The sequence below is a fragment of the Larimichthys crocea genome, chromosome I, assembly GCF_000972845.2.
Source record: "Larimichthys crocea isolate SSNF chromosome I, L_crocea_2.0, whole genome shotgun sequence".
Classification (NCBI taxonomy): domain Eukaryota; kingdom Metazoa; phylum Chordata; class Actinopteri; family Sciaenidae; genus Larimichthys; species Larimichthys crocea.
Genome location: NC_040011.1, coordinates 18,163,258 through 18,188,856, shown reverse-complemented (window position 1 = coordinate 18,188,856; position 25,599 = coordinate 18,163,258). Strand labels below are relative to the sequence as shown.

General features: G+C 53.3%; 2 protein-coding genes across 2 annotated transcripts in view; both read right to left on the bottom strand.

Moving 5' to 3' along the window:
* Positions 1-8,045: 8,045 nt before the first annotated feature.
* LOC113745858 (basic proline-rich protein-like) lies at positions 8,046-14,973 on the bottom strand (the record flags this gene model as incomplete). The annotated part of the gene is made up of 5 exons (XM_027279315.1): positions 8,046-8,177; positions 12,456-12,844; positions 12,927-13,271; positions 13,907-14,064; positions 14,477-14,973. Coding segments are annotated over 5 exons (1,521 nt in total), but the record flags the coding sequence as incomplete, so codon positions are not given.
* Positions 14,974-20,288: 5,315 nt separating this feature from the next.
* LOC113745855 (basic proline-rich protein-like) overlaps positions 20,289-25,599 on the bottom strand; it is a gene marked incomplete at its 3' end in the record, with an annotated part of 9,066 nt that continues 3,755 nt past the window's right edge. Inside the window, 12 exon segments of the mRNA XM_027279307.1 lie at positions 20,289-20,410; positions 20,532-20,634; positions 20,637-20,671; positions 20,931-21,072; positions 21,277-21,302; positions 21,488-21,632; positions 23,188-23,237; positions 23,488-23,519; positions 24,274-24,369; positions 24,454-24,493; positions 24,637-25,069; positions 25,311-25,371. Coding sequence (XP_027135108.1) covers positions 20,289-20,410; positions 20,532-20,634; positions 20,637-20,671; positions 20,931-21,072; positions 21,277-21,302; positions 21,488-21,632; positions 23,188-23,237; positions 23,488-23,519; positions 24,274-24,369; positions 24,454-24,493; positions 24,637-25,069; positions 25,311-25,371 — 1,285 coding nt within the window.

The window sequence follows — 25,599 nt, the reverse complement described above, 5'->3', positions numbered from 1 at the left end:
CGATGAAAGCTTTTATTAGAAGGGAGATTATTTCTTATAAAGCTCATCAGAGAAAATCTAGAAAAAAGAAGTTAGCCAAGCTTTCTCAGCGCATCGCACTCTTAGACTCTTTATATGCAATCTCAAAACTACCAGATACTTATAAGGAGCGGATGACTTTACAAACTGAATATGATCTTATCATGTCACAGCACACTACTGAACTTTTATTACAATCCAGATCCAAATTTTATGAACAAGGAGATAAGACTAGTAAACTCCTGGCCCATCGACTATGTCAAATTTCTGCTTCTCAGCTAATTCCTCAAATTGAGACTGGTTCAGGTGTAACGTCTGACCCTTTGGAAATAAATAATACGTTTATGGAATTCTATAAATTATTATATTCATCTGAGTGTTCTAACAGTTTTGCAGATATGATCTCCTTGTTTGATAGGATTAATACTCCAAAACTGAATCGAGAGGCAGCTGAGGAACTGGAATGTCCCATCACAGCAGCTGAACTAGAGGCGACAGTTAAATCCTTACAAAGTAGTAAAAGTCCGGGTCCAGATGGCTTTCCGGTCGAGTTGTATAAGACATTCTGGAAACAATTGGCTCCGCACCTATTAGAGATGATATTAGAGAGTCTCATAAACTGGGCACACTTCCCCATACCCTAAATTAGGCTTGTATTTCTCTGCTCCTAAAGAAAGATAATGACCCACTTTTATGCGGTTCATACCGACCCATTAGCCTGCTGAATGTTGACTTTAAATTATTATCCAAATTGTTAGCCAGACGATTGGAAGTTGTTTTGCCTTCAATTATATCTTTGGACCAAACTGGGTTTATTCCTAACAGACACTCCTTTTCTAATCTCAGAAAAATGTTTAACGTGGTTTATAATCCTCCTTTAAATGCTCTTCCAGAAGCTTTGATAGCTCTGGACGGCGAGAAGGCGTTTGACAGAGTAGAGTGGGATTATCTTTTTTTTACGTTGGGTAAATTTGGTTTTGGGGAAAAATTTGTCTCATGGGTTGGATTATTATATGCTTCACCTCAGGCCATGGTCAGGACAAATGGCACAAATTCAGAATACTTTCGTTTACACCGCTCTACAAGGCAGGGTTGTCCATTGAGCCCACTTTTATTTGCTATTGTGATGGAGCCTTTATCAATAGCTTTGCAGAGCCAACTTGATATATGTGGTATAACCAGAGGAGGTGTAGAGTTGAAAGTAGCGTTGTACGCGGATGATCTTCTCTTGCTTTTGTCTAATCCCTCACGTTCTATTCCCGCTGCCCTTTCAGTCCTAGACAAATTTAGTAAATTCTCTGGATATAAACTTAATCTTAACAAAAGTGAAATGCTTATTGTTAATGGAGAGGGAAATGATAATCTACTTCAAAATTTACCATTTAAGGTAGTGAATGCTGGTTTTGTTTGAGTGTATATCGCCAAAACATTGGTTAATCTCTATAAGGAAAATTTCCTCTCTCTGCTTACCAAAATTAAACAAGATTTTGAACAATGGTCCTTACTAAATCTCTCCATAGCTGCCAGAATCAATGCAATTAAAATGAATATTTTTCCACGCTTTTTATATTTATTTTAATGCATTCCAATCTTCCTCCCTCTTTCTTTTTTCCGTAAAGTAGATAGTCTTATTTTAGGTTTTATGTGGAACAAGAAAAATCCTAGGTTGCGTCTACAAGTTTTGCAGAGGCCCAAAGCTTTGGGCGGAATGGCATTACCAAACTTGCTTTACTATTAAAATTTAGACGTCATTTTGGCCTTCAAACCTCATCAATTAAGGCTCCACTGGCAGCAAATCCTGTTTTTCCCCCATCGTTATTGGATAGCACCTTCTTTATTTGGGCTAGGCTGGGCATAAAAAACATTAGGGATTTATATATTGATTCGAGTTTTGCCTCTTTTCAACAATTGGTAAATAAATTTCGGCTCCCTAAAGGACACTTTTTTTGATATTTACAAGTCCGACATTTTGTTTGTGGCTTATTCCCAGGTTTTCCTACTCTTCCCAGGCCCTCAGATTTGGAGGTTTTTCTCAAGCCTCTCTCCTCATTAAAGGGGGCAATTTCCTCTATTTACTCAAATATTTATAACCTTCGCCAAGGCTCTTCTACTGCACTTAAAACAGCTTGGGAGATAGACCTAAGAGAGGTGATTCCTGATGATGTCTGGAAAGAGATTTTGCGGAGAGTGCACAAGTCCTCAATATGTGCTGGGCATAGCTTTATGCAATGTCGAATTCTTTATCGAGCCCACTACACTAAAGCCCGACTTAAAAAAATGTTTGACACAGTGTCTCCACTATGTGACCGATGCCAACAAGCCACAGCAAATTACTCTCATATGTTTTGGTTCTGCTCTTCTTTGACTAGATTTTGGTCTGAAATCTTTAGCACTTTATCCAAGGTAACTGAAAGGGATGTAACTCCCAATGCCTTAACTGCTTTGTTTGGTGTATCCCCTTTTTCTTTTACTCTTTCCCCAGCTAAAATGGATTTAATAGCATTCACAACTCTGTTGGCCAGGAAGCTGATACTGTTAAAATGGAAATCCCCAGCTCCACCTACCTATACAAACTGGGTTAAGGAGGTGCTTTATTTCCTTAAATTAGAAAATTTGGTAAGGACGCCCTATTTGAGAAGACCTGGAGTCCCTTTCTGTCTCATGTTAATAGCACAAGTTGTCCGACCACTGTGAACTGAGTACAATAATGTTATGCCTTTTTTTTCTTTTTTCTTTAACCACTATATTTATTTATTTTGAATTGATCTTGTACTATTTGCCAACTCGAACATTTATGCTTCTGTACTGACCTTATTATCTTATTTATTTATCTATTTATTTATTTATTTATTCTTATTTATTTATTTATTTCTCTCTGAATATAACAACTGTTATTAGTTTTTATTTTATTTACTTATACTTTAATTTACTCACTGGTTAGTTTAGTTACCCTTTTTTTGTGCTTTTCTTCACTGTTTATTTTATTTATCTTTATTTATTTATTTATTTATTTCCCTCTCTTTTTTGATTTTCCTTAATTTATTTTTAATTACACTTGTCTATCTGTTGGGGCTGGGTGTCCAGGGGAAGGGTTGGGGGTTGGATCTGATCTGTTCTGGGGTAAATGCTGAATTCAGATTGTAACCTGAAGAACTCTTGTGTTTTTAAAAATTTATAATTTCAATAAACAGAAGAAAAAAAAAAGATGTAACATCCAGTTCAATCCATGGGTTCCAGGTCATGCATGGCATGCAACATTCTTTTTAGGTACAGGAGCATATTCATGGAGTGGGAGTTTCCATCTGTCTGCTTTAATGACTGTCCAGTTCACCAGCGCCTTATCCAGATAAGCATTTCAAGTCCATTTCATACTCATCAGCTGGGGGTGGGGGCGGCGAATGTTTGTTGTTTTCAAAAGTTTGCAGTGCTCTGAAGTATCCTTTACCGGGCATCCATGTGCAAACAAGCTTCGAACCAATCTTTGGCCTGACCTGATGTGAAAGTTCAAGAAGTAGAGCCTATCCTGGCAGTACTAGCTATCTATTCCTCGATTAAATACTTAAATGCATGGCATAAAGGATTTGATAGGACAGGGGAAATGTTCCATCATATACTGGTACCGGTCTCTTTTTCGGTAACAAGGATAGGATTTTGTTGCAAATCACAGGTCGCAATGTCCTTTTGTGTTTGCACCAGAGTGCCAAGGTGATCATGAGAGGGGTTGGTTTCAGTGAATTCCCAGTTTGGGACGTAGAGGCCTTGGTGGTCCGTGAGAGATCCTATCAAAGTGTCCCAACTGCTCTCTGAGTGGAAGGTTTTAAGGTACAGCAGCTAATTGAATAAATTCCAAAGCAGGGTCCAGTAAATGTGGGCTCCAACCGGATTGCTTGCTCCCATAAGATCATTCATAGCCATCCCCATATGGTTCCTTTTCCTCCTCTTAGTGCTTAGGAGTAACTTTTAATTTTGCATCCGCTGCTGCTATGTGTGCATCCGTTCTCACCTTTTCCATTTTTGATTTTTTTTTAAGAATGGTTCCTCCAGCTTAAAGCGTGTATGTCTTTAAAGCAGCAGATCAGGCCTGAAAGAGCTGCTTATCAGCAGATGCATTTAGCAGCAGAAGAGGCCTTGGATGAATGTTGAATGATGATGATTTTGAGCCCTTTGAAACATTAGAGATGCTGTCCAGTGGTTGAACTGCTCAATTGTGTGAACTTGTTCTCTTTTCCATATTTCACCTCCTTAAGAAAATAGAAAAATTGAAATTCATCAATCCTGGGCTCATAACAAATCCGCATGGTCATCCTAATTTTCATCCTCTGATAAAAGTTTTTTGTACAGATGATGCAGCACCTTGGTAAATCAATTCACCAACAGCTGTTGAAATATGTTCACACATTCAATAACATGATCCAATTCCACCCTCCATAAGCAGAGCCTTTATTTTCATTCAACTTTCTTGTGCATGATCCAAGGTTTCCCTCGGGTGAATGCAGTCAGTGATTAGAAAGAGACTGTCAGCCCAACAGCGGTCTCAGCTATCGATCTTTTGAGTTTTTGGATTTCCACTGTAAGCGATTGAAAATCGTTTTTTCAATCGCGCAGGCATCTTTGCTCTTCCTTTCGAGTGTTCCGACTAATGTGACTACGTGCCTAATCCTTTCGGTTTTCCCCTTTGAGGGCAGTTGAGGTAGGGTGCAGAGTTACCGACACACGTTTTACTAAGCATGCCGGCGGAGACACGCTCATTCCAAAGTCTTTATTGAACAGAATCGCCGGTTGACTTTCAAAACTTATAAAACAAAATTTAAACGAGTAACGTAACAGAAGCAAGGTCCAAAAACATTTCGGCATGAAGGGGTGTGGTCCGGAAAACACGCCGCCCATAACAACTCAAAACATCATTGATAAAATGAAATAGCCACCTGTCCTGTGGAGGCCACATGACAGATGTGTACAACCATCAGGTGTGTTAAATATAAAAAAACTTTCCCACCTTTAAAATAAATTTTAAAACTAGATTGGCTTAGATAATTTGTCCTTCCATAATAATTTCCCGTTTTATAAATAAATACCACAATTAACTGAAACCAAGTTTATATAGGTTTCTAATTATACCTCCAGGATTCAATATGGCTCCAACACAAACAAACAGACCTGGGCCTCATGGTACGAATACTTGCGTGGATTGTCCACGGGGAAACGGGACGTACGCCCGTAATGTCACGGCTGGGGGGGTTGTTAGGTGGTTACATATGGGACAAGTAAAAACAAAGTAAACGATTTTACGCACCCAAAGCCACCATCGCGCACCGTGCCAGCCTTCAGCCTGTTACCACCATGTGTTTGTCAAAATTAAATGAAGTCGTGTGTTTAAAACCAGCCACGTGTAGTTAAACTCATTTGCGCATCACATAATGATTTTGAACATTGATGGAATGAAATGTTTTCATACTGTACATAAACAAATTCATCCTTTTATAGCAATTGTGTGCAGATCAATAGCTCCGATTTACAACAGGGAAACCCGCTCTCCAGGCTGAAAATTGCGCCTTAATGTTGGCCCTGTTCAACAGCATTGTATAGAAATCTGTGTACCAGGAAGACATTTGGATGATTCCGTCCCACACGGCGGGCATGGCCCGCGGCGTCAGGTGTTGACTGGCACACGTGGGGGGTCGGGGTGTTTGTCGGAGTGTCTGTGGTGGGTTGGTTGGCTCTGCAGCTGGAATGCCCCTGGTTTGGGTTGCGCAGGTTTGAATCTGGCGCTCGGGTTGGGGTGGAGGGGCAGGGTGGGGGTGTGTGGGCGTGGAGAGCTGTGGTGTGGGGCGGGGGGGCGTGGGGTGGGGGGGGGTTGGTTGGGGCTGGGTGCTGTGGGGGCGTGTGTGTGTGGGGGTGGTAGGGGTGGTTGTGGGTGTGTGGGCGTGCGTGGGCGCGCCGTTGCGGCTCTAGAGTGTGCGTGCGCAGCATCTGCGCACAACTCCATAACAACTGGCCCCTTGGTAACCGAAAATCGTCTTTGAGCCAATTAGTCATGGTTTGCAGTAAATGAGGACCCTGAATTACGGGTGAACACAAGAGGGAAAACTTATAGTACTGGGGATCGCCAATACCGAAGGGGTAGAACACAAACAACTAAACACAAAAGAAAAACAAAACCCAGCTAATTTACAACAAATCAAATCAGGAAAAGTGAATCGGTCAGTGAAATAAACATAATAGATACTTAACCAAACCAAGTGAATTCATTATCTAAAAAGAATAAACAGTAAACCACTAAATACACGCGCCGCCCCCCCCCCCCCCCTCCCCCCCCCCCCCCCCCCCATGATGTGGGCCAGGCCCAATCAGCACCCTCTGCTTACAAAATGGCTGACTTGTGGGGCGGGATCCTGTGTTGCTTCGGCATGTCCCAGCTTCCCAGCGCTAGCAAGCAACCGTAAAATCAAAGGGAACGATTAGACACTATATTGAAATAAGACTGTACAAAAGCTTGACTAAATGTGGCCGGCTGCGTTCAAAATGAAAACCAATGTAACTTCAAACAATAACGGGGTTTATATTTGTGAAACAGATATGTGTTATGGATTAATTGCAACTAAAGGTTAAACCAATATAGACTAATAACTTAATTAAATGTAGAATGTGTATACCAAATCTAACATAGAAAGTTACCAACATTTTTATGGCTTATGTGGCCACAGCTGTGTACTATGTACTGTGGTAACTTAGCACTTTTATAATAATGCTTTGTCAATGCACACATAATGAAGGCATAAAGGCAAAAAACAAAGGAGGAGGGAATTGCAGAGCTCAATGTGATTTGGTTATTACTGAGCTCACCTTAACTCTAACTGCTGATTAAATCTTTTTCGTTAGTGGAGTGTGCCTGAAAGCGCAAACTAGATGTTTATCCACCGCGCTTATTGAGTGTGCCGGAAGGAGCACACTCACTTTATTATCTCTCGGGCTTATTGAGTGTGCGTGCAAGGCGCACACTATATGTTATTCCAACCGTGCTTTTATTGTTGAGTGTGCCTGAAGGAAGCACACTCTTTTAATTAAAGCTCTCGGGCTTTTCTTCCGCCTATTGAGTGTGCCGGAAAGAGCCAAATCTTTAAAACATCTCGGGCTGATTCTTATTAGTGACACTCGTCAACTACTCACAGAGCTAGCAAGCCTCTGGGAGTAGTTGACGAGTGCCGTAGGCACACTCGTAAACTATTGGTCTTCTGCGTGTTTTCATGGCATTAAAATTATTATTATTCATTTTCCTTCCTCCGCACTTTTTTTTCGAACATGAATGCGGCCCGGCAAGCGGGGAGTGGACCCCCAAAAAATTATATATCCAACAAAACGTGCGGCTTGACCCGAATCGAGTGCTATTAATTTTCTAAGAGATTCGCTGGTTTTTCTTTTCGCGAATTTTATTCTGGAAAAAACTGCGAAAAATTTCCCATAAGGAATGACTGGGAGGCCTGAAAAAGTACATTTCACAGACATTTTTCAACAATGAACTGCTCTGGCATATTACTTGAACCGAGAGACTGCATTTGAACTTTTAAAACTGAGGTATGCTTCCCTATCTTCAGGGATTCACGACACTCATCGACAAGCTTTTTTACCGTTTTTAAACTAATAAGGCTCAAAGTTGGAGCAGGTTTTTAGAGTCAAATTTCTGGGTTTATAATGGGGTCTAGGTGGTGGATGTTTGAGTAGAGTGGAATGAAAATACATCATTTGATTGATGAGCGGGAGAAAAAATCAGTGAAAAAATAAAACGTATCGACTACCCCGGGGCCCTCAATGCCCCACTACAGACCGATGATTATCCCCTCCAAATGTAGGAAAATTCGAGTGACGCAAAAGTGATAACACTGTTGAAAGCCTGTTCTTTTATAGTTTCGGCTCCATAAAGGTAACTGATCGAGTACTCTCCCTGCTGTCGAGTCGGCGGGTGGGGGTGGTGGGGGGGGGGGGTGTGGTGGTGGCGTGTCAGCGTGGGTGTTTCCTCATTGGTGTGTGTTTTAAGAGATAAACGGAGGTGGAAAGGGGTGGTGGGGGTTTGGTGGAGGGGTGGTGGGGGTGTCGGGGTGGTTGAAGGGTGAGAGGGTTCGAATAGGGTAAGGCGTGGGTTTTTGGGCTCGGTCGTTCTGCTCCTGAGGGCACGTTTCTTCAATTTATAGATCACAAAATAACTAATGTAAAACGATCAGGAAGGGCATGCGCTGCCCCCAGTTTGTCGGTTCAATGATTGGAAATACAGGATAACGGTTTTGGCCATAGAAGCCCTCCTCCTTTCGAGGCTGGTCCTCAGCATTTCCTCTCCTCTCTGTCAGGATTTTCAACTGCCGTTCCAACGTGACAACGTTGCAGCAAGCCCAGTGGCCATGTGAGCATTATTGGCTTCATTTGAACTGTGTCCTGTTAAAATGGCCGACAGAGGACAAGCAAGCAGTTTACACATAGCGCTAGCTGTAAAGAACATGCTAACGCTAACATTAAGAAGCCAATGCTAAAATTAGTGAAATAGTAAAGTGCTAGCACATTAGCCACGCACACACACACAGTCCCCTCTCTCTCTACTCTCTCGCTCTCTCACTCACACACAAACACCACACACACACACACACACACACCACAACGTCGGAGGATTCCCTTCGTGGGACCTCTCCGTCTGCTAACTGCTAACATTGGCAGCAATGCTAAAATTAGTGGCAAATAGTATTGCTAAGCATAGCGATAGCGATAATCGATAGTGAGCATATATCGATAGTGAGGCGCCGGGTGAGCAGCCCGCTTGTTACAGCAGCTCCGAAACTTTCGACCTCTTTTTAGTTTTTTTATTTGTTGTGTTTTTTTAAACTAATCGACACGTTAAAAAGCAATGGCAGCTATGGATGTTACACATTGGTGACATTTCGTGGTCTGCTCCTGCTGTTTTCGGCACTTTTTGGTGTGCGTGGGAAATACATGGAACGACAACTCCATTGTTTACACTCGGGATCAGCTGGTAGGCTGCGACACACCCCTTCACTGTGCGAGCGGCCGGAGATCCCCAGGAGTTACGGGAGGAAGAGAAGAGGATGCAGCAGAGCGGAGGGAAGCGCGGGAGAAGAAAAGACGGGATAAACCAGGTTTATTTACTCACGAAAACTGTACTTCTCCGGACCTCGCACATTACCAACCTGGACGGAGTCCAGCCTCGTCCGGGCGGACCGGAACGCACCAGAGATTCGGTAAGAAGAAAGGGGGGGGGGGATCTCGGTGTTTGTGAGATAGATGGTGCCACCCGGGACACAATCAGGGTGAAAGGAGCACCTGGACCAGAGACTTGGAGCTGTTAGCGGTCAGCATGCGGCCATACTACCCTCCGTCCCCCGAGGAGTTTTCACAGGTCATTGCCGTGTTTGTGTACATCTCCCGTCCCCGCCGCTGGGTCGCTCTGATCACAACCTCGTTCACCCCTCATCACAGCTACAAAAACCCCTGTGGGGATAAACAACCACCTGTTGAACCACTAAGAATTAATACATGATCATTGCTAACATGTTAATGTTAAACATGCTAAAGGTTAAGGTGCTTAGCACGTTAGTGCTAGCAACGAGAATCATTTTCAGTCACTAAGAATACAAATGTTAATGTTGAACATGCTAATGTTGACATGCTAATGTTAAGTGCTAGCACGTCAAGTGCCTAGCCCATAATTTTTAGTCACTAAGAATAACATGTGAATGTTAATATGGTAATATTAATTTGTTTAGTGCGCCAAAGACAGCAGGAGCAGCTAGCGCGTTAGCACTAGCTTGTAAAGAACATGCTAACTTGTTAACATACAGCCAAAGCTAAATTACTGCAAATTGGGAGTGCCGAAGAGAGTGAGAAAGGGTGGGAGTCTAGCGGCGCACACTGCGCAATGATGCGTGTCTGTGTGTGTATGCCAACGGAACAAGTTTATTACATGACAACGGTGGAGGCTAGACAGGCTAGGTGGGCGAGCTTGCGTGTGGGGCGGTCGGGGGGGTGTCTGTCGCTAGCAAGGACCCGTAGCCACGAATAACCAAATACATGCTACTTGCTAATAGGCGAATGCGAACATGCTAATGTTTAATTTAGCATAGCCACAAAGAATTAAATACATGCTAATTTCTACCATGTTAATGTTACTTGTTAGCCATCTGAGCTAGCAATGAGCATTAGCCACGAAGAATTAAATATACATGATCATTGCTAACTGTTAATGGTTAATTAACATTAGCCACTAGGAATTAAAGTACAATGCTCAATGTTTACATGCTAAAGCTAACCCTGCCTAATGATAATTGCGAGCGGTCGGGGGTTTGTCTGTTAAAATGACAGACATTACAGCAGAGCAGCTAGGTGTTAACGTTGTAGGCATTACCATTTAAGTATTAATAAATGCTAATGTTAACATGCTAATGGGAACATGCTAATGGCTAACTGGTAATGTGACCTGCTAATGCTTATTGATACTATAACAAACACTAAGAATTAAATACATGTTAACATTAGCATTTATTTAATACTTAATGGCTAATGTAAACGTAACACACGCTATGCTGCTCTGCTGTCCATTGGTCTGTCATTTTAGACAGACAACGCGCTAGCAATTATCATTAGCAGGTAGCTTTAATGGTTAAAAAGGAGCTATGTTGACTTAATTCCATAAGGGGGGGCTAAAGGTTAATTAACATTAACATGTTTAGTATGATCATGTATTTAATTCGTCGTGGCTAATGCTCATTGCTAGCGCAGATGGTAACAATTACATGAACATGGTAGAAGGAGCTGTATTTAATTCTTTGTGGCTAGTGCTATTTTAAAATGAGCATTTGAGAATTAGCAATATTAGCAAGTGCAGGTATTGGTTATTCGTGGCTAAGGTAAATTGCTAGCGCTGACGTGCTTAGCAAAGTGCTTATGCATGGTTAGCAGGTTGTCATGTAATAAATTCCTTAGTGGCTAATGCGGGGGGGCGGGAGGGGGGTGCGAGTGCTAGTGTTGACTGCGCTAGTCAATTGACCATTTGCATGTAATTTTAGCTTTGCTGCTAATGTTAACAGTGTTAGCATGTCTTGACAGCTATTGCTAACCGACTAAGCTGCTCTGCTGTCTTTTGGCGCACTAACAATTAATATGACATATTAGAGCGTGCGTTGTTGTTGGGGGTGTGGCTTTAGTGACTAAAAGTTGGGGTGGTGTGTGGTGGCGGTAGCTGTGGCGTGGGCGTGCGGGTAGGTGGTGTCTGTTGAGTTGGTAGGGCGATGGGGGTGGCAACATTAGGCATGTTAACATTAACATGTATTCTGAGTGACTGAAAATGAGTGGCTAGCACTAACGTGCTAGCATTAACATTACATGTTAACAGTTTAAAATGTTAGCAATGAAGTCATGTAGTTTAATTCCTTAGTGTTTCACATTGTTGTTTATTCACCACAGGGGTGTAGTTCGGTGATGAGTTGGAACGAGGTGTGATCATAGCGACCCAGCGGGGGGGACGGGAGATGTACACAAACACGGCAATGACCTGTGAAACTCCCTCGGGAAGGGTGGAGATGGGAGAGAAGTGAGAGTGGCCGTCCGAGATGCCTGACCGCGAACAGCTCCAAGTCTCTGGTGCAGATTGCTCCTTCAACCGATGGTGTCCCGGGTGGCACCATCTATCGTTCACAAACACAGAGATCCCCCCTCCCTCTTCTTACTATAATAAGGGGGGGGGGGGGGGGGTGGAGTTGGTGGTGGGGGAGTGGGGGTGTGGGAGATGTGAGGAGCTCTGGTTGCTTCGGTTCCGCCCGGACGAGTTTTGGAATCCGTACAGGTTCAAATGTTGGCTTCTCTGGTGTGTGTGTGCTTTGTGGTTGCGATGTTGTGTGAGTGCGAAACAGTTGGGTGGGTGTTTTTGTACCGTGCCGGGGTGGGGGGTTGGGTGGGTGGGGGGGCGTTCGCCCTGCGCTTAACCTCCGCTCTGCATTCCGTCTGCTTCGTTCTCCGTAACTCTCTGGGGATCTCCGGCCGCTCCGCACAGTGAAGGTGTTGTTTGGTCGCAACCTATGTCTGCTGTTGTGTTAGTGTGTGTTTTCTTGGTGTGCTGTGTTGTTGGTGGAAGCATGTGTGGTTGTGTGTTTGTTGGATTTGGGTGGTGTGTGGGGTGGAGGCTTTGTTGTTTGGTGTTTGTTTTTATGGTGGTTGGGGTGTTTGTAAGTTTGAGCCCGAGCTTGTGACCGGCTGTTGTTTTGATGGTCGGGGGCTCGGGGTTGGGGATGTGTGTGTGATTGGGTGTTGGTGTGGGTTTGGGGTGGGGTTTTGCGGGGGTGGAACGTTGAGGTCGTGGTAGAGATTGGTGAGTATTGTTGTGGAAGTGAGGTGGCTGTGAGGCCAACGTGTGCGGACAAGTGTGAACATCCATAAGCTGCCACTTGCTTTAAAGTGTCCGATAGTTTTAAAAACAGGGGGGGGGGGGGGGGGGTTGGGGGGGGGGGGGGGGGTTGGTTGGGAGTTGGGGTGTTGGGGGGGGTGGTGTGGGGGGGGGGGGGTGGGGGGGGGGGGGGGTGGGGGGGGGGGGTGGGGGGGGGTGGTTTGGGGGGGGGGGGGGGGTGGGGGGGGGGGGGGGTGGGGGGTGGTGGGGGGGGTGGGTGGGGGGGGGGGGGTGGGGGGGGGGGGGGGGGGGGGGGGGGGTTTGTGGGGGGGGGTGTGTGGGTGGGGGGGGGGGGGGGGGGGTGTGTGGGGGGTGGGTGTTGGGGGGGGTGTGGGGTTGGGGGGGGGGGGGGTGGGGTGGTGGGGGGGGGGTGGGGGGGGGGGGGGGGGGAGGTGGGGTGGGTTGGTTTTGTAGTGGGGGGGGGTGGGGTGGGGGGTGTTTGTGGGTGGGGGTTGGGGGGGTGTGGTGGTGTGTGGGGGGGGGGGGTGGGGGGGGTGGGGGGGGTGGGGGGGTGTGGGGGGGGGGGGTGGGGGTGGGGTGGGGTTTGGGGGGTGGGGGTGGGGGGGGGTGGGGGGGGGGGGGGGGGGGGGGGGGGTGGGGGGGTGTGTGTGGTGTGGGGTGGGTGGGGGTGGAGGGGGGGGGTGTGTGTGGTGTGGTGGGGTGTGGGTGTTGTGTGGTGGGGGTGGTGGGGGGGTGGGTTGGTTGTGTGGGGGGTGTGGTGGGTTGGGGTGGGGGTTGGGTGGGGGTTGGGGGTGTGGTGGGGGGTGTGGTGGGGGGGGGGTTGGGTTGGGGGGGGGGGGGGGGGGTGTGGGGGGGGTGGTGGGTGTTGGGTGGGGGGGGGGTTGGTGTGGGGTGGGGAGTGGGGTTGGGTGGGGGTTTGAGGGTTGGGTGGGTGTGGGGGGGTGGGGGTTGTGGGATGGTGGTAGTGTGGTGTGAAAGGGAAGGGAGGGTGGAAGGAGGAGATTGTGGGGGGGAGGTTGGGGGGGGGAGAAATTGGGTTGGGGTGGGGGGGGTTGTGGTGGGGGGTGTGTGTGGGTGGTGGGGTGGTGTTTGATTGGTTGGTGGGGTGTGGGTGTGGGGTTTGGGTTGTTTGTGGGTTGGTGTTGGGGTGGTTGGGGGGGGGTGGGTGGGGGGGGGTGGGTGTGGGTTGGGTTTGTTTGTGGGGGGTTGGGTGGTGGTGGGTGGTGTGGGGGGGGGGGGGGGGTTGGTTGGGTTGTTGGTGTGGGGGGGGGTGGGTGGGGGTGGGGGGGGGGTTGGTGGGTTTGGGTTTTTTTTTTTTTTTGTTTTTGTGTTTTGGTTTGTTATTTGTGTTTGTTTGTTTTTTTTTTTTTTTTTTTTTTTTTTTTTTTTTTTTTTTTTTTGTTTTTTTTTTTTGTATTTGTGGGGGTTTTGTGGTGGTGTTGTTGGGGTGGGGGTTGGGGGTGTTGTGGTGGGGGGGGTGTGGTTTGGGGTGGGGGGGTGGGGGTTGGGGGGGGGGGTAGGAGGGGTGGGGGGGGGGGGGGTGGGGTGGGGGGGGTGGGGTGGTGGGGTGTGGGTTTGAAGTGGGGGGGGTGGGGGGGGGGGGGGGGGGGTTGGGGGGGGGGGGTGGGGGTGGGGGTGGTGTTGGGGGGTGGGCGGGGGTGGGGGGGGTGAAGTGGGTGTTGGTGCTGTGGGTGGGTGTTGGGGGGGGGTGGGGGGTGGGGGGGTTGTGGGTGGGGGTGGGGGGTGGGGTTGTGGGTGGTTGAGGGGTGGGGTGGGTGTTGGGGGGTGTTGTGGGGATGTGTGTGGTGGGAAGAGGGGGGTGGGGTGGTGGTTTGTGTGTGGGGAGGGTTGTTGGTGTTGGGGGTTGGTGTTTGGTTGTTAGTAGAGTTTATGGGGTTAGTGGTTGGGTTTTTGTGTTGTTGGTTGTTGGGTGGTTGGTGGTTTTTGGTGTGGGGTTGGGTTTTTGTGGGGGGTTTGGATGTTGGTGTTTTTGGGGTGTGGTGGGTGTGAGTGGGGGGGGTGGGTGTGGGGGGTGGGGGGGTGGTTTGGGGGGTGGGGTTGGGGGGGGGTGGGGGGTGGTGGGGGGGTGGGGGGGGTGGGTGGGGGGGGTGTGTGGTGGGGGGGGGGGGGGTGGGGTGGGGTGGTGGGGGGTGGGGTGGGGGTGGGTGTGTGGGGTGTTTTGGTGGGGTGGGGGGGGGGTTGGGGGGTGTTGTGGGGGTTGGGGTGTGGGTGGTGGGGGGGGGGTGGGGGTGTGGTGGGGGTGGGGGGGGGGGGTGGGGGGGGGGTGGGGGGGGGGGGGGGTGGGGGGTGGGGGGGGGGGGGGGGGGGTGTTGGGTTGGTTGTGGGGGGGATGGGGTGTGGGGTGGGGTGGGGGGTGGGGGTGTGGGTGGGGTGGGGGGGGGGGGGGGTGTTGGGGGTGTTGGGTGGGTGTGGGGGGGGGGTTGTGGTTGGGGGGGGGGGGGGGGGTGGGGGTGTTGGGGGGGTTGGGGGGGGGGGGGTTGTGGGTGTGGGGGTGTGGGGGGTGTGGGTTGTGGTGGGGGGGTGGGGGTTGGGGGGGGGGGGGGGGTGGGTTGGGGGGTGGTGGGGGGTTGGTGTGTGGTGAGGGGGGGGGGGTTGTGGGTAGTGTGTGGTGGTGGGGGGGGGTTGTGGGTGGGGTTGGGGGTGGTTTGGTGGGGTGGTGGGGGGGGGGGGGTGGGTGGGGGGTGGGTTTGTTGGGTGGGTTGGGTAGGAGGGGTGGGGTGGTTTGTTGATGGGGGGGTTGGGGGTTGGGTTGGGGGGGGGGGGGGGGGGTGGGGGGTGGGGGGGTGTGGGGTGGTGGGGGGTGTGGGTGGGGTGTGGTGGTGGGGTGTGGGGGGGTGGGGGGGGGGTGTGTAGGTGGGTGGGGGGGTTTTTGGTTGTGGGTATGGGGGGGTGGGGGGGGGGGGTGGGTGTTGGGTGTGTGGGTGGGGGGGGGGTGGTTGGGGGGGGGGGGGGGGGGGTGGGGGGGTGGTGGGGGGGGGGTGGGGTGGGGTGGGGGGTGGTGGGGTGGGGGGGGGGTGGGTGGGGGTTGGTGGGGGGGGGGGGTTGTTGTTGGGGGGGGTGGGGGGGGGGGGGGGGGGGGGGGGGGGGGGTGGGGGGGTGGGGGGGGGGGGGGGAGTTGGGGGGGTGGGGGGGGTGGGGGTGGGGTGGGGGGGACAAAAAATAAATAAAGCTAAAAAGAGGTAGAAGTTCGGAGCTGGGGGGCTGGGTTGTTGAAGGCAAGCGGCTGATCACTGCCGGCGCTCACATAAGAGTTGTAGATGCGCAGCGATCATAGAGCTATGCGGTCGTATGGCTGTGTTCAGGGTTACTATTTGCTAGCTAATGTAGCATTGTGGGGTCTGGGCTATGGTTTTAGTGAGTGGGGGGTTGGTGCGGAGGTACTGGTAGAGGTCCGCGCGGTGACTGAAGGGAGGTCTCTCGGCCGTTGGCAGTGTGGTGTGGGTGGGTGTTGGTGTGTTGTGGTGTTGTGTTTGTTTTGTGGGGGGTGTTGGGGTGTGTGGGGTGGGGTTGTGGGGGGTTAGAGAGAGAGGAGTGAGAGCGAGATGTGGGGAGGAACGGGTGGTGGGGTGGGTGTGGGTGGTTGTTCTAATTGTGGGTGGATCATGAGCTAGTTTGCACTAATTTTGAGGCGATTGGCTGGCTAATGGTTGTTGGGTTGAGCAGTAGCATGGGGGGGGTGTGGTCTGTGGAGCGCGGTGGAGGCCTAAGGGGTGTGGGTGTGTGCTAGTACTGTCTCTGCTTGGGGCGTCTGTCGGGTGGGTGGGGGGGGTGGGTGTGTGGGGGGGGTGGGGTGTGTGGTGGGTGGTGGGGGTGGGGGGGGGGTGGGGTGTGGGTGGTGTTTGTTTTTGGTGTTGTGTGTGGGTGTGGGGGGTGGGTGGTTGTGGGGGGTGTGGGTGTTGTGTGGGTTGGGGGGGTGGGTGGGGGGGTGTGTGGGGTGGGGTGGTGTGTGTGGTGGGTGGTTGGAGTTTTTTGTGGGGTTGGGGGGGGGGGTGTGGGGTGTGGGGTGGGGTGTTTTTGGGGGTTGGTTGGGGGTTTGGGGGTGTGTGGTGGGGTTGTGTTTGGGTGTTTTTGGTTGGGTTTGGGTGTGGGTTGTGTGGGTTTTTGTGTGTTGGGGGGGGGGTTTGTGGGTGGTGGGTGTGGTGGTTGTGGGGGGGGTGGGGGGTTGGTGGGTGGTGGTGGGGGGTGGGGGGGGGGGGGTGTGGTTGTGGGGGGGGGGGTGGGGGGGGGGGGGAGTTTGTGGGGGGGGTGGGGTGTTGGGTGTGTTTGGTGGTGGGGGGGGGTTGTGGGGGTGGGTGTGTTTGTGTGTTGTTGGGGGGGTGGTGTGTTAGGAGGGTGGTTCGTGTTGTGTGTTGTTGTAAGGTGGGTGTGTGTGTTGTGGTTGTTTGGGGGGGGTGGGGTGTGAGTGGGTGGTGTGGGGGGTGGTGGTTGTGTGGGGGTTGTGTGGGTTTTGGGGGTTGGGGTGGGGGGGGTGTGGGGGGGGGTGTGGTGTGGTTGTTTGTGGGGGGTGTGGGGTGGTGTGGGGTGGTTGGTGGGTGTGGTTTGGTGTGTGGGTGTGGGGTGGGTGGTGGGGTGTGGGGATTGTGGTGTTTGTGGTGGGTGGGGTGTGGTGGGGGGTGGGGTGGGTGGGGTGTGGTGGGGGTTGGTGATGTAGTGTGTGGTGGGTTGTGGTGTGTGTGGGTGTTGTGGGGGGAGGTGTGGTTGTGGTGTGGTGTGTTTGTTGTGTTTGGGGTGGTGTGGTTGTGTTGGGTGTGTGGTGGTGTGTGTGGGGGTGTGTTGAGGTGGTGTGTGGTGTGTGGTGTGTGGGTGTGGGGTGGGGTGGGGGGTGGTGTGGGGGTTGTGGGTGTGTTGTGTGTGATGCGAAGGTGCCATCTGAGGGCTGGTGGGGTGGTTTGGGGGTTGTGGTTGTGTGTTGTGGGGGTGTGTTGGTTGTGTGTTTGAGGTGGTGGTGGGGTGGGTGGGAGGTGTGTGTTGTTTTGGTGTGTGTGTGAGCGATAAAATGTAAAGGAGGTGGGTGGGGGGTGTGGGGGGGTTTTGGGGGGGGTGTGGGTTGTTGGGTTGGGTGTGTGTTGGTTGGGGTGTGGGGGGGGTTTTGTGTTGTTGTGTTGTGTGGGTGGGGGTGGGTGTGTGGTGGTGGTGGTTGGGGGGGGTGGGTGTGTGGGGGGGTGTGGTTGGGGTGGTGTGGTGGTTGGTGGGGTGTGGTGTGGTGTGTGTTTGTGGTGTGGGTTGTGTGGGTGGGGTGGTGGGTGTGTTGTTGTTGGGGGGTGGTTTTTGGGTTGTGGTGGTTGTGGGATCATATTTCATGAAGGTGGGTGGTGTGGGGTGGGGGGTGGGTGGGGTGTGTGTTGGGTTGGGGTTTGTGGTTTGTTGGTGTTGGTGTGTGGGTGGGGTTTTGGGGTGGGGGTGTTTTGTGGGGGGGGGTGGGTTGGGTGGTGTGTGGGGGGGTTTTGGTGGGGTGGGGTTGGGGGTGTTGTTGGTGTGGGGTGTTGTGTGGTTGGGTGGGGTTGTGGGTGGTGTGTGGGGGGGGGGGGGGTGGGGGTGGGGGGTGGGGGGTTGGTTTTGGGGTTGGTTTGGGGGTGTGGTGTGTGGTGGTTGTAGGGGGAGGTTGGGGGGTTGTGTGTGGTGTGGTGGTGTGGGGTGGGGGAAGGGGGGTGTGTGGGGGTGGGGGGGGGGTGTATGGGGGGGTGGGGGTGGGGGGGGTGGGTAGGGTGTGTTGTGAGTGTTGGTTGTGTTTTTTTTTGTGTGGTGTGGTGGGTGTGGGGTGGTGGGGGAGTGGTGGTGGTGGTGTGTTGGGTTGGGGTGGTGGGTTGTTGGTTGGTTGTTGGTGGGGGTGGGGGAGGGTATGGGTTGGGGTGGTGGTGTTGTGGTTGGTTTTTGTTGTGGGTGTTTTGGGTGGTGTGTGTTGTGGGTGTGGGAGTGGTTGTTGATGAGGGGGTGGGGGTGGGGGTGGGGGTGTGAGTGGGGTGGTGGAGAGGTTTTTTGTGTTGTGTTTGGTGTGTGGGGGGGGGGGGAAGTGTGTGGAGTGGGAAGGTAGGGGGTAGGGTGTGTGGGTGTTGGGGGGGGGTGGGGGGGTGGTTGGTGGGGGGTTGGGGTGTGGTGTGGTGGGTGTAGTGTGGGGAGGGGGGTGGGGGTGGTAAGTGTGAGAGTGTGTTGTTGGGTGTTGGTGGTGTTTTGGTGGGGGGTGTGGGGGTGGGGGTGTGGGGGGGTGGGGTGTGGTGGGGTGGGGGAGTGGTGGGGGGGGTGGGGGGGGGGGGTGGGAGGGGTAGGGGGTGTGGAGGAGGTTGGTGGGGTGGGGAGGTTGGGTGGGGGGGGGGGGTGGGGTGTGTGGGTGTGGGGGGGGTGGGTGGGGGGTGGGTGTGTGTCGGTTGATTGGGTTTGTGGAGAAAAGGGTTGTGTGATGGGTTGTTGGGGTGGGGGGTTTGTGTGGTGAAAGTTGTGTGTTTGTGTTGGGGGGGGGGGTTGTGGTGGTGGGGTGGGTGGGGTTGGTTGTGTGTTTTTGGGGGGTGTGTTTGGGTGTGTTTGGGGTGTGGTGGGTGGTGTGTTGGTGGGTGGTGGTTGTGTTGTGTGTGGTTGGTGGTGATGTGGGGTGGGTTGGTTTGTTGTTGGTGTGGTGTTGGTGTGTGTTGGTTGGGAGTGGGTTGGGGTGTGGTTTGGTGGGGTTGGGGTGAAGAGGGGGGTGGGGGGTGGATAGGGGTGGCATGTGTGGTGGTGGTTGTGTTTGGTTTTTGTGGTTGTGGGGGGGGGGTTGGTGGTGGTGGTTGTGGAGTGTTGTTGGGTGTGGGGGGGGTGAGGTTGGGTTGTGTGTGGTGTTGTTGTTGGGGTTGGGGGGGTGGTGTGTGGGTGTTGGGTGTTGGTTGTTTGTGGTGTGGTGGGTGTGTGGTGGGGTTGTTGGGGGGTGTTGGGGTGGGTTGGAGTTTGTTGTGTGTTGTTTGGTGTGTTGTGGGGGTGGGGTGTGTGGGTGTGGTGTTGGTTTGGGGGTGGGGTGGGTGGGTGTGGGGTGTGGGTGTGGGTGTGGGGTGTTTGGTGTGGGTGTGGGGTGGTTGGGTTTGGTGGGTGTTTGTGGGGGTGGGGGTGTGTGGTGAGAGGTTGTGGTGGGGGGGGTGTGGGGGGGAGGTTGGTGGTGTGGTGTGGTTTTGTGGTGGGTGTGTGGTGGTGTGGGTTGTGTTGTTGTTTGGTGGGGTGTGGGGTGGGGGGTGTGTGGGTTGGGTGTTGGGGGGGGGTGTTTTTGGTGGTTTGTGTTGTGGGGGGTGGGTTGGTTTGGGTGGGGTTGTGGTTGGTGGGGTGTAGGGGTGTGGTGTGGGTGGTGTGTGGTGGTAGTGTGGGTGGGGGGAGGGGGGGGGGGTGGGGGGGTGGTTGTGTGGGGGGGTGGGTGTGTTGAGTTTTGGGTGGTGGGGTGTGTGGTGTGGGAGTGTTGTGGGGGTTGTGTGGAGGTGTGTGGGGGGGGGTGGGTGTGTGGGTGTGTGTGGTGGGGGGTGGTGTGGGGTGGTTGGGCTGTGATGTTTCTGTGTGTGGCGTGGACGAAAAGAAGGTGGGGTGTGGTGGGGGTGGGGGAAACTGTGGGGGGTGGGTGGTGGTGGGGGTGGGTTGTGGGGGTGTGGGGGGGGTTGTGTGGTGATGGGGTGGTGGGGGGTTGTGGTGTGGTGTGTGTGGGGGGGGGGGGGGTGTGGGGGGGGTGGGTTGTGGTGTGCGAGGGGGGGGGGGGTGTGGGGAGGGGTGGTGTGGGTGTGGGGTTGGGGGGGGGGGGGGGAGAGTTTGGGTGGAAATTCAGAGGGGTGGGGGGGGTGTTTGTGTGGGGTGTGGGGGTGTGTGTGGTGGTGGTTGTGTGTGGGGTTGTGGTGTGTGTGGTGTGGGGGGGGGGGTGTTTGGGTGGGTGGGGGGGTGGTGGGGGGGGGGGGGGGGGAGGGTGGGGGGGAGGGGGGGGGGGGTGGGGGGGGGGGGGTGGGGGGGTGGGGGGGGGTGGGGGGGGAGGGAAGGGAGAGTATTGGGGGGGTGAGTGGGGTGGGGTGGTGGGGGGGGTTGTGGGGGTGGGGGGGGGTTTTTTGTTTTTGTTTTTTTTTTTTTTTTGGTTTTTTTTTTTATTTTTTTTTTTTTGTTTTTTGTGGTGGTGGTGGGGGGGGGGGGGGGGGGTGTGGGGGGGGGGGGGGGGGGGGTGGGTGGGTGGGGGGTGGGGGTGGGGGGGGGCAGGGGTGGGGGGGGGGTGGGTGGGAGGGGGGGGTGGCGGGGGGGGTGTGGGGGGTGTGTGGGTGGGTGGGGGTGTTTGTGGTTTTTTTTGGGGGTGGTGGTGGGTTTTTTTTTTTGCACGAACGCAAACAGGAAAGCCCACCTGGCCCCCCCCTGAGATTAAATAATCTTGTTTGGGGTGTGTGGTGGAGTTTGTTGAAACTTGCTGGATAGGGACTGACTTTTTGCAGCAAAAAAAAAAAAAAAAAGTGCAATGACTGGACCCCTTAACCTTACTGGGGTTGAGCCGGGTGAGGGGGGGTGCTGTTGGGTGTGCGTGGGGGGGGGGGGGGGGGGGGGTGGGGGGGGGGGGGGGGGGGGGGCTCGAGACGCCAGTGGATGTCACGGGGGGGGTAGCTGGTCGGGGGGGGGGGGGGGGGGGGGGGGGGGGGCTGGGGGTATGGGGGTGGAGGGGTGGGCTGGGAGCCCGGGTCCAAGGGGGGGGGGGGGGGGGGGCGGTGAGTGGGGGTGGGAGGGGAGGGGGGGCAGCCGCGGGGGGGGGGGGGGGGGGCGGGGGGGCGCCCAATAATCCACCCAGACTTCCCTTAAAAAAAAGATCCAACCCCCTGAACTTCTATGGTAGGCTAGTCTCACCGGGTGCAGGTGGTGGGTCGGGGCAGGACAGGGGGGGGGGGGGGGGGGGGGGGGGACCGCGACCTAACCCACCGCAAGGCACTTACCAAACCCCAGGGGTTTGTTGTGCGTGTGGCAAGAGACCCACTCCTCTTTGTCCTTTGGTTCAAGACCGCTGTGTGTGGGGGGGTTGGGGTTTTGAATTCAGAATTCAGTGAATTCTTTGAGGAACTTGTTAAGAAGCTCCTGAAACGGCGGGGAGCGGGGGGGGGGGGGGGCGCGGGTGGTGAGGCGGCGGGGGGGCGGGGGGGGCGGGGGGCGGGGGGGGGCCGCCGGGGGTCCCTGGGGGGGGGGGGGGGGGGGGGGGGGGGGGGGGGGGGGGGGGGGGGGGGGGGGGGGGCGGGGCCTTCCGCTCCCCACCCACCGCCCTGCCCTCCCCTTCCCACAAGCTGAATTATGTGGTTTTATAGGGGGGGGGGGGTTGCGTGCGTGTGTGTGTGTGTGAGGTGGGTGTGGGGGGGGTGGCGGATTGGTTGTGTTGGGCGTGACATTCATGGGGTGGAGGAGGAGGGGAGTGGGGGGGTGTGTGCGTGGTGGTGGGGTCCTGTTTGTCTTAATTATCAAAATTGTATGTTTTTTATGCAGGCGGTGGGGTGTGTGTGGTGTGCGGAAACATGTTTACCCTTTCGCGGGTCTGGGTTTCTGTGTGGTGTGTGGTGGTTGTATGGTCTTTTTTTGCGTTCTGGGGGTGTTGTTTGTGGGCTTGCGGCGGGGGGGGCGTGTGGGTGGTGCGGATTCAGCTGTCCGGTCATCCCGGGGGGTATTCACGATGAGATATTTGATTGGAGTGCAGGGTGTGGTGGGGTAGCGCGGGGGTCCTTATTTAATGTGGATTGTGGGTAGGGTCGCATTAAGCCTTGCCCATAAATGTTAACTTTGTCTTGAAGAGAAGTAATTTATGTATTATTTAAATTCATAGTTTATTTGTGTTTGAAATGAACAGACGGGGGACACGGAACACGTGGGCAGGGAGTGTGTGTGTGTGTGTGTCAAATGAGAACCATTTTTCATTACATCACAGTGGGTTACTTCCCGCCATTTGAATGTTCAAATTTTTGCCCATAAGGGGCACACTGAGCATGAGTTGCAAGTAGCTTCCCCCGGTAAATTACCTCCACTTTCACTTTCACAATCTCATCGAGGGAGAGGGAGGGGGGGGAGCGGTTCCTTTTCACAAGGGGGCCACCAAATTTACAAAGCAAGCCATCCTGGGTGCCTGGCCGGCTCACTTTAGAATTGGTTTGTTTATAGGCTTCCACAAGTATTGGTTTTTTTAAAGAAGCGGGGGGGGGGGGGGGGGGCGGGGGGAGTGAGCAAGTCCCGCCTGGTTTACAAAGTGTTGGGTGGGGTAGGGGGGGGGGGAGGGGGTTAAAAATTTAATCCAACCACTTTTTTATGTTCTTTCAATGCAACAAATAGAGGGTTTAGAGTTTTATGTTTTTACCTAAAGCCAAAGTTGTGAGACGAACTAAATTAATAGTGTTTGTAATATTATGGTTTTGCTTTGTATATTATTTGGAGTCCAGAATGTTGCCTGTTGGGAGAGATTATTTTTTTTCATGAAGGTAAGGAGGGGTGGTGGGTGCGTGGGAGGGGTGGGCGCGGGAAGATGCGCGAGACGGGCTTGAGTAGATGAACTGTTGGTTGGGTCAACGAAATTCATCAAGTCATTGCTGAAAGTTAATATAATACCGTAGGAAAAAATCTAGTTGCATGTGTGCAAATGATAGAATACGTGAATGTCTGGTTTCATAAAAAGCGGAAAAAGGTTTTTTCAAATTAAAGCCTCACAAATAAATCCCTCCCAGGTACTAGTTATAGAATAGATAGAGCGTGTGGTGGTTGGCGCTGAGGGGGGGGTGGGCGTGGGCGTGGTTGTGTGGTGTGTGGTGCGCGTGTGCGGGGGGGGGGGGGGGGGGGGGGGGGGGGGGGGGGGGGGGGGGGGGGGTGGCTGGTGAGGGTGTGGGGTTGGGGTGGGCAGGGGGTGGGGTGGGGTGAGTGTTTTTAATATAATTATCTAAAAGTTTCCATTGCCTGGGTGTCAATCAGTAATCAGTGTGGTATGGACGTATGGGGAATCCCTGGAGGAACCTAATGAAATGTGTTCTTTTTCCAGTTGCCAGCGTGGCGGTTGGGACGGTGGGTGTTTTTTTTTTTTTTTTTTTTTTTTATTTTTTTTTTTTTTTGTTTGGGTGGGGGGCGGGGGGGGGGGGGAGGGGGGGGGGGGTGGGGCCTTCTTTTTTTTTTTTTTTTTTTTTTCTATTTTTTTTTTTTTTTTTTTTTTTTTGTGGTTTTTTTTTTTTTTTTCTTTTCTTTTTTTGTGTGGGGGGGTTAATCAACTCATTTGTTTCTTGGGGGGGGGTGGGTTGATAGTGTGCTCGCGGGTGTTGCGATTCGGGAAAAAAGATCAACAAAAATCAAACTAAAAAAATCAAACTTCATTGGGGTTCTGCTTTCTTTCTTTGTGGGGTTGCGTGGTCGGTTGTGGTGGTTTTGTTTTTTCCGGTTTTTGTTCATTGTTTCTTTGGTGGCATCATGATGGTAAAGACGTAGCCCTTAAACCAAAAAAGCAGAAGTATTTATAGAGAGTCCCTCGGTGTGTCTTCAAACAGCTTTTGTTTTTGTTATTTAAGAGGGGGTGGATTTCAAATAAATCTTGGGCCGTGAAATCACTAGGGTTTTAAAAAAAAAAAAAAACTAATAACTTTTTCCCCTGGTGGGGTTGTGGGGTGTGTGTGTGGGGTGTGGGGGGGGTGTGGTGTGGTGGTGGTGGGGGTGGTGCGGGTGTTTTTTTTTGGTGTGGGGGGTGGTTTTTTCTTTTTTTTTTTTTGTTTTTTGTTTTTTTTTTGGTTGGGGTGTGGTGTGGTGTGTGTGTTTTTTTTTTTGTTTTTTGAGTGGTTGTTTGGGGTTCGGGTTTTTTCACGAGATAGATAATGTTGTGGGGGGGAGAGTTTTTTTTTTTTTTGTTTTTTTTGTTTTCCAGAAACAGGGGGGGGGGGGGGGGGAGCACAATGTTTTTGCCACCTGTTTTTTTGCCAGGGGGGGGCGGCGGGTGTGGCGGGCGGGGGGGGGGGGGGGGGGGCCTTTGTGAGCGGGGGGTGGGGCAGCGGGCGGGGCTCTTTTGCCCCAGTTTAACCAACGTTCCCCCTTCCCTGGTCAATTGCCACCCGGGGGGGGGGGGGGGGGGGGGGGGGGGGGGGGGGGGAGTGCGGCCGGGGGGGGGGGAGCAACGTGGCCGTCCTTTCCCGTGGGTCGCGCGGTGGGCGGGCGCGGGGGCGGCGGGGTGGGGTGGCGCGGGGGGGCGACAGTCCCCCCCTATTTTCAACCCATTTCCCTAACTAAACCAACCAGGGGGGGGGGGGGGGGGGGGGGGGGGGGGGGCGGGGGGGGGGGGGGGGGGGGGGCGGGCGGCGTGCGGTGGGGTCCCCTTCCCCGGGGCCCGCGAGGGGGGGGTGGGCCCGGGGGGGGGGGGTGCGTGTGGTGTGGATTTCCCTTGTTCATATTTCGCGGGGGTGGGGGTGCGGCGGGCGGGTGCGGTGCGGGGGGGGGGCGCTGGGGGGGAGGGGGGGGAGGGGGGGGGTGGGGGGTGGGGGTAACTTCCCTTTCCTGGGGGTTCTGGGGGGGGGGGGAGGGGGGGGGGCGCGGGGGTGGGGGCGGGGGGGTGGGGGGGGGGGGGGGGGGGGGGGCGCGTGGTCCGCCTCGTACCTCCTTCTCCTTCCTCCTCCTTTCCTTTGGGTGGGGGGGGGGTGGCGTGGGGGGGGGGGGTGGGGCGGGTGGGAGGACCTTCCTGGGGGTCCCCGTCTTTCGCACTTGACTTACTCCTTTACTCTTCAGCTGGCCCTTACCTTGGGGTCCGTTTTCCCTGTTTTTCTAACAGTTATTTTATTTTCACGTGCAGACGATCATGCTGGTTCTGGGGTGGGGTAACGGGGGCGGGGGGCACGGTCCGTCGGCGGCCACCTTATCATCCTGATACATTACTCAGACGCATCCGTCCGCCCTGGGGACCCAGTAACCTCCCTACGGGGGGGGGGGGGGTGTTGGGTGGTGGGCCCTGTTGCACACTGGTAACCCTAGCGGTGGTGCTGGGGGGGGGGGACGGGGTGGGTGGATAAGAGAGATGGCCGAACAACAATAGATTACATAATAAGGGGGGGTTATAAGTAAAGAGTTGGGGTTCCATTAAAGTTGCGGCACTGTCGGGGGGAGGTCCCCAGCTGCGTACGGGCTATCTCTTTTTCCCTGAATGTTAACGAAATAAGGAATAAGAATGATAAGAGTTGATGCGGGATGTAGAAATAACAGTATATATT